Here is an 8,025-nt window from a genome sequence, read left to right as displayed (position 1 = left end):
CAGCCACTCCAGAATTCACTGTAGTCCCACTCCCAGCGCCACCACCGCCTGCCCCAGCGCAGCCTGGCCCCACCCCCTGCCAGAAACAACCCAGTGCTGCCCCGGCCCCAGCCTGTGGTGGCAGCTTGTCCTCACCCCACGCGCAGATCCAGGGGCGTACGCCCCCCCATGCCCAAATAGGAGTGTGGTGGTTTGGCATATGTATATTTTCATCGGCCTCTCTGGTGTGGGGTGGATTGGGGGAAGGGCTAGGATTAGAGAAAAGAATTTTCAAAATACAACTTCCTTCCTGTTCATGGGGTGTGTGTATTTAAACTTTTCAGTTTCTAATGGGCACAACTTTCCTCTTTCTCTTATCTCTTTCCTGGATCTCTTCCTGTCCCCTTCCATGCTCTGTTTCTCTCTCCATCTTTCCAGGGTATCCAGAAAAGAACTAACTTATTGAATGATAGCATCGGGCCTGTTCTCCAGTACAATAGCCCTTTCTTAGCTGCACTGAGATCAGATTGTTTGTCCCTGGTTATCTCTTTAAAAGTGCTGCAAACCCATCCCATCCGCCCCATCACAGGAAGACATATCAAGCACTTAACCTTCATTTAAACAGAGGGCTGGGTTTAAAAGCAGCTATCTTTGGAATGAAGGCTCTGCACTCCTGTTGCAGGTTGTTGCAGAACTAATGCTTTGCAACGTGTCTGTGCACCCCTAAACAGTGCTCATGCAGTCCCCAGAAGGGGAGCAGGTTAGTGAAGAGGAGATGGAGAAATAGATATATATTGCCAGGCTGTCTTCAGAGTTGCAAAAGGATTGGGTTGCCCAGTTCCCATTAATTTCTCATGGAAATTGTGTCCAGTCCTGTTAGACAGTTTTGAAAATCTCACTACTTGAGTGTGAGGATCTCATAGCTCATCCCATTACTTCTAGTTGTAAGGGATACTTCCTGGCTAAGTCTCTAGTCACAAATGTTTGAAGCTTGAGTTTCATTGGCTAGTGCTGGTACAGAGGGAGTCAGAGGTGGTAAAAGCAGTGCATTGGGACCCTGCATAGGAGGGCAAGCAGCCTAGCTCCACTGGGGCTCCCTGCAAATGGCTGCACTGTGAGGGCTTGGGGGCTGTCCCAATCCCCCAGCTCCTTGGCCAGGAGAGGCTCTGTGCCACTGAAGCATGCACATGCACATGCTGAGTGTGTGTGGTGGTGGTCAGGGGTTATATATGCCTGATCCTGTCACCATGAGGCTTGCTGCATCTTTGTGTTATCCTATTGCTATTTCTATGTGGGAATCTCACTTTCCAAATAGGAAATGGTATGAACACCATGGGTGTGCAGGCAGGGGTGTGCAGTTGCTGCGGCAAAAATAGCAGTGGCACAAATTTGTGCTGCTGTTTTTTTCCACTGCGTATGCCCCTGCATGTGGGGTTTGAGCAAAGCAGCTTGTCCTGGGTGGGGAAGGGGAGGCTGGGGCCAGCACTTGTGCTGTCTCCAGCAGCCTTACCTAGGGCTCTGGGGGCCTTCTGTGGCAGCGGCAGCACTGATCTCACCTCACAGAGCCTGGCCAGCAGCCACAGCACGGCTCTGGATGGCCAGGCTCGGGTACTGGCGGCATACGCTGCTGCTGCTGCGTGTGCCACACTGCTTTTTTTCCCATGGCTTTTTTTGTCATGGGGATCTCCTAATGTCAAATTTTGGCACCACGCTGCAAATTAACAATGTGGCAAATGCTTGCACATGCGCCACATGTGGTTTATGGTGCCTCAGACAGCTTTGAAGCACTGCAAACTGCAAATGCCTGTTCATCTGGGCATACCCCATGAGCTGAAGACCACAGGAGGAGATTTTTAATCTTCATGGTTGTGACTCTGCTGGAAAGCAGCTCTTGAACTTAAGTTCTCCTGTGGTGGCTGACTCTGTCTAAAATCTATCTTGAAAACATACCCACAAAGCAGAATTGTCACCTTGTTCATACTAAGCAAAAACCTAAGGTTGGCTTCCAGTCAAAATGCCCTGCATATCTTTGGCGCTGTAGAAAAATAATGCATGTTATCAGTGTGTGTTTCTGTTATGGGAATGCCTAGGAGCTCTATATACAGTGTAAGCAGATAGCATAAAAGTCCTTCCCAGTGAGTTGAGTTCCCAGTGTTAGAATCGGAGTGTAATTCCTCACATTGAAGACTGCCTTTCTCTTTGAGTAGTCTCATTGGTTCCAGTTGGTGGATGGTCCTAATGAACATATGGAAGAAGATCTGGATTTGGTCCCCAGTAAGGAAACATTATCTGGGAGGTAATGCTTTGAGACAGCTGGTTTCTCTAAGACATTGGCTGCAATCCTATCCCAGCTCCCTGAAACAAAGCCTTGTTTTGTGTCCCACATTGCTATAAATCAGTTCTCTCTCTAAATGAATCAGTTGGGTTACACTAGGTGGTTAGGGGGAAATCAGGCCTACTCTTAATGTATGAATGAGTAAGACACAAGAGTGGTTTGGTCCCTAGTCAAGTAAGAGCAGATCCTTTAATTCTTGTTGCCTGCTTTGACCAAAAGGGCTGAAGATATCTTTGTTTCTATCTTAGGTTAATGGAGACAGCGAAAGAAATGACCAGGGAATCATTACCTATCAAATGCCTTGAAGCAGTTATCCTGGGGATGTATCCTTTACTGTACAGGTTGTTCCCTTGGAGATAGCCACTTAAAAAACCCTACTGACTACGTGTGCACTTCATGGATGCAACTTGCCAGTGCCAGCTGAAGGTGAGTTGAAGGGGTTTGCAACACATCTGGTATGGATCAATAAATTGTTGAATCAGATCACGTTCTCAACAAGGATTTGAATATCTGCCTACTTGCTTTGTGTGATAAAGGGCCTTCAGCTGGTATAAATCAGCACGGTCATCTCCACTGACTACTAGGGTGACTTACACCACCTGAAAGCCTAGATAAAAAACTGTCTGGTTCTGCTACTGCTCCACCCCACAATTACCCTGGGTGAATTAAGTGTGAGCCTGTTAAGAGTTGGAAATTCAGTTCTGTTCTATCGAGGTTTCTTTCATGTTTGTCCATAGCTGAGTCCTGGTATCTTTTGCCTCTTTTGACCTGCAGTTGCGTCGTGTGCAGAACTTGGTGTGTACATACTGTACTGATACATTTAAACCACCTTAAAGTGATGTTCTGGTTCTTTTTCAAACCCCAATAGCTAAAAGATATTCTACTGAGGTTCTCTTCCTAGCACTCTTTTTTCGCCGCCAGCAAGTCATCGTGATTTATCCCAAGTTACTGTAACAGTACAAGCAAGGTAGGACTTCATGAGCTGCCACCTTCCATCTGCATTTGCCTGGCCCAATCCTCATCCCATGGAAAGCGCGTGGCAGAGTATCGAGGGCCCTCAGTGCAAAAGGGTGAGGTAAGATCTTTTGTTTTCTCAAGGAAAATGATTGAATGGGTTTGGGAAGGATGAGTAACCAAACCTTCCCCTTGCCATCAGCCATCCCCACTGATAAAAGATAAAAAAAAAAAGAGCTAACACCCCAGCTAGTGTCTTTCATGCTAGCTCTGTGAGTGAGAGCCAGGCTGTCCTCCCAGTTACATGCAGACAGCCCCCTGGAAACTGAGAAGAGAATTTGGCCTCAAATCTTTAAAATACTTGCAATGATTTCTTTTGCGATCCAGATACTTTGTCTGAAAAGAATCTGCCTTTGCCTGTTGAGCCAGCAAAAACCAGAGTGATTGCAACTGTTGAGAGAGTGGATCTGGGCACCCATGCAACCTTTCAAGGCTATAATATGCTCATGCTTGGATAAAAGGATCTAAACAGAAAACCAGGATAGGAAAAGAGGGATTGGGCCTACTTCTGATTTTATTTATGGCAGCTCATTTACACTGCCATGTCTCTGTTACCTTGATAGTACAGGATCAGGTCTGCAGAGTTTTATCATCTCCCTCTGGATGGATTCTCTGCTCTTGAACATAAACAGCCTTTTAGCTGGGCTGCAAGCAAGGGATTTTATTTCAGATATCCATTTATGGGACCGAAAAAAACAAAGTTCTGTTCTTCTCACAGTATTTCATATTCTGGTGGGCAGAAAAAACAGGGAGAATCAGATCTAATACTATTCTGGCTCCTTAAAAGTGCTTCCCTGAAGTGCACCAAAAAAGAAAAGAGAGATGATATAGTGTGTGGGAGGTTTATCTGTGACAGGCATGTGGGATCTGATCCAAAATCCATTAGTCAGTGTGGGTATTTCTGCAGATCACAGTGGGCTTTGGACTGGGCCCCTGATGTCTCCTGATTTTGGATTTTTTCCCCAGCATCAACCTCTCTGAGCAGACAGCAGCAAGCGTGGGCCTCTCTCAGTTTGTTTCCAAGGTCAGGCTGTCAGTGGATAAGAGATGCTGCTTTTTCCCCCCTCCTCTGAATGTCAAGATGATGTTTTCAAATACATCTGAACTGCGCATCCCTGAATTTTTTGTGTTGCCCTCCAGTTCACTTCTCTGTCTGTGGAAATAAGATACTGGTTATAATAACTTCTGTGTGCTGACAAGCTTCACTGTTGCTTGGATACCAAAAAGGGCATAGACTAGCACAGCAGCCCTCTGTGCAAGTCCTCAACCAGAGACTTGTTAGCTCAGAACAGATTAGTGAGCTGTCATTTTAAACAGGCTGCTTGCTGGCTCACGCCATTAGCTTTGCCAAGTGCCTTTTTTAAAAAAATCACTTTTGTAATCCTTTTTTTTGTGCAGAATTAGGTTTTACATAATTTGTTTCATGCTAGATGCATCTCAAAGTGCTTGTATGTGTTAATAACTTCAGTGAAGAGTCAGTGGTGCCAGCATATGCAGAGAAAGTAGCTGTTAGCACACATTCACATACATCTGTGAATATGGGATTCCTAGAGAATAGAGCTGTGAAGAGATCTCCTGGTCTGTGCATCTGTCTAATCTACCTATCAGCCGATACAGCCCCTTCACCAATCCAGGCATATTTCTCCTAAGATTTTATTCCTAGTGCCTTGTGCAGTTTATACAGGCTGACCGTATGGAAATCCCAGAAATCCAGGACATCATCTGGGAAATCTGGGATACTGTCCCTACCCCCCCTGAAATTTCATGAGTCAGCAGCGGTGCCTGCTTGCCAACCTGCAAGGTGCTCCACATCACTCCAGCTCTTGACCAGATTGTGCCTCACATCCCTGCATTTCCAGGATGCCCATTATAATTCCCAGCAAGTGCCTGGGGTCAGCCTCCGAAATCCAGGACAGTTTTGGCTAAAATGGGACATATGGTCACCTTGGGCACTTTTACATGTGTTCCAGGGGTGGAGGGTGGGCAGCACTTTAATTAGAGCGGCTCTGAGAGCCAGTCTAACTAAAGCGCTGCTGCGTCTTGTGTATTAGCATCCCTGTGCTTAAAAATGACAGCAGGGGCGCTTGAACTAAAGCCTGTTCGATGAGCTTTAGTTCAAGTGCCCCCATTGCTATTTTTAAGTGTGGGGATGCTGATATACAAGACATGGGGCAGGCAATTATTTCAGGCAGAGGGCCACTTACTGAGTTTTGGCAAGCTGTCAAGGGCTGCATTGGTAGCCCTGCCCCTTGATGGGTGCCCCACCCCCTGGTCCCCATATGACCAGAACTCCTTCCCCTTGCCTCCAGAAATACTCCTTTCAGCAAGGGCTTTTGCCATCTTGGAACCAGAAAAATACCAAATTATATTCTAAAAATCGAACACCTAGAACATTCATTAATTTAATTAAAAAAAATATTTTTGTGGGGATGTGTGTGTGGATATGTAGGGTGTGGGGGGTTATGTGGGGCTTGGCTGGCCTTGTTGCTGGCTCCCTCTGGGTCCTACTGCCCCTGGCTCCTGTCATTTTTAACAGGCAGCCAGGAGCAGATAAATAGACATTTTCTAAATGTTTTAGGGGTCCCGCGGGTCGGATAGAATGGTCTAGTGGGCCGTATCTGGCCCATGGGCCGTATTTTGCCCACCCCTGTACAAGATGCAGGAGGTTGCTGAAGCACAGTAATTGCCATGCTCCAGTAGACTCAGTTGACTGAGTCTGCTCCAGTGCGCTGTAATTACAGCATGTCAGAGCAGCCTCTGTGCTCATGCACAGGCTTAAGTTATGTCTAAATCAGGTAAACACTAGAGTTTATGCCATGTCCTTTGTGAAAAAGCGTTAAAGCTAATTTACTCAAAAAAGGAAACAATATTTGAGGAAATGAAGCTAACCAAAATGTGGAAAGGAAATGTTTCCACCCAAAATTTAATGTTATGAAAGCAAGTGTAGGTAGTACATCAGAAGGGAAGAGGATGGCCAAATGCATAAACTGTTGGAAGAAGCTACATAAAACATGGGAGCAGGTCCTCAAATACATGGAGGTCATCAAAGGACCAGTTACTTTCCCTGACTGCAGGTGTCAACATTGGTCTACATCAGGTGCAGGTCTGGCCCAGAAAATATATTTAAAGAAAAAAATAATCACTGAATGAGAGAGAGCGCAAACATATAAGTATACTAGGAGAGTGAAAACTGAGGAATTTACTGGCTTATATAATATATGGTGCCTTTCATGTATTTAATTAGTGGTTAGGGGTGCTTGTACATGTGGCGGGGGTTTAATCCTCAAGGTTTTATTCTATGCCCCCTAAATTAAAACAATGGGGCATAGAATAAAACCCTGAGAACTAAACCATTTCAATCTTTCTATCATGTTATAGCGAGGGGCCCAATCCTTTTTTGTTGTTGTTGGAGCTGAAACCTGCCTGCAGCTAAGGGGTGAACTGCAGGCAGGCCCATCAGCTCCTGAGCTGTGGGGGCCCCGAGTCCTTCCTTCCATGGTGGTGGTGTTCCCTGGGGCTGCCCAGGCAGGTTGCTAGTAGGCCAGGTGCTACCCCAGCTCAGAGGCAGCACCCAGCCCAGTCCATCTCTTCCCCAACCCTGAGCTGGTGCAGCACGCAGCCTGCTAGCAGCCCACCTGGGCAGCGCTGGGGGGCACCACCACCGCAGAAGGAAGGACCAGGGCCTTCTGCAGCTCAGGAGCTGCTCAGCCCACTAGCAGCTCGCACCCTGCCCGCAGGAGAGGTGGGCAGGCTCCGCCAAAAAGAAAACAAGGATCGGGCCCCACACCACTTCTGCCTTCAGCAGGCTCCTGCTGGAGGCAGGGGGGGGGGGGGGGTGAGGGCAGGAGTGGTGAGGGGCTGATCTTGAGCCACACAAGTGACATTTTCATCACGTGTACATGTTAATGGTGTCACGTGTACAAGTGCCCTAGGTGTCTGCAAGATGTTTGTTACAGCTGCAGTCCTGGATACCTAAGATTCCTACCCCCTGTATAGCAAAGGATTTACTGGCCTGAATGGGGTAGGCCTTTGATTATCACTGAGTGCCTGTAAGAAAGCTACTTCATTGCTGCAGGGTAGCTGGTATGTTATGGCTCGAGGAGTGTATCATTTCTAATATTGGCAAGCTTGTCTACAGCCCCATTTATTAATAGGAATGCTGTTGGGAGATTTCTTTTCAGTAGCTAGGAGCAGATGATGATCACCTGGCAGATTATGATAAATGCTGTGAAAGTAAGTAAGAGGAATCTTTATCAAGGTCATCTTCCCAGCCCGAAATCTCCTAAGGAATCTTTAATTTCAGCTCTGCCCTGAAGGACAACACTTAAAAAGCCTTGTGAGGAGAGGCTGGCCCCTTTTCTCCCTCTCCTCTATTTTAATCTCTGCCTGTTTTCTGTGGGAGCCATGGCTGAAATGCACAGCTGTTATCAGTAGAGAAGGAAGAGATGAGCCAGAACTCTATATACAAACACTTGGAGCAGATCAGGTCCAGATGTGGCTTTTATAGCTGTCTGCTTCCATAATAATGAGCTAGACCAAAACTCAAGATCTAAGCATCCTTGGATTTGTTCTAGGGAACCTGAGAGCTGAATTCATAGTATGTGGTTTGGAACCTCTCTGATTAGTTGCATGTGGCCCTTTGAGTCCTTCAGTCTTGCATAGCAGTTTCATTTGAAAATCGTTTATCTGTTCCTGCT

At 46.6% G+C, this 8,025-nt stretch overlaps 1 protein-coding gene across 1 annotated transcript in view; it reads left to right on the top strand.

Moving 5' to 3' along the window:
- Positions 1-8,025, top strand: part of VASH2 (vasohibin 2) — a 76,976-nt gene that overhangs the window by 35,209 nt on the left and 33,742 nt on the right. Inside the window, exon 5 of the mRNA XM_006028781.3 lies at positions 2,563-2,637. Within this exon, the coding sequence (XP_006028843.1) occupies positions 2,563-2,637 (75 nt within the window). The remainder of the gene's footprint in view (positions 1-2,562; positions 2,638-8,025) is intronic.

The sequence above is a fragment of the Alligator sinensis genome, unplaced genomic scaffold (assembly GCF_000455745.1).
Source record: "Alligator sinensis unplaced genomic scaffold, ASM45574v1 scaffold1277_1, whole genome shotgun sequence".
Classification (NCBI taxonomy): Eukaryota; Metazoa; Chordata; order Crocodylia; family Alligatoridae; genus Alligator; species Alligator sinensis.
The sequence above is the reverse complement of the archived record's forward strand: the minus strand, read 5'-3'. Positions and strand labels throughout refer to the sequence as shown.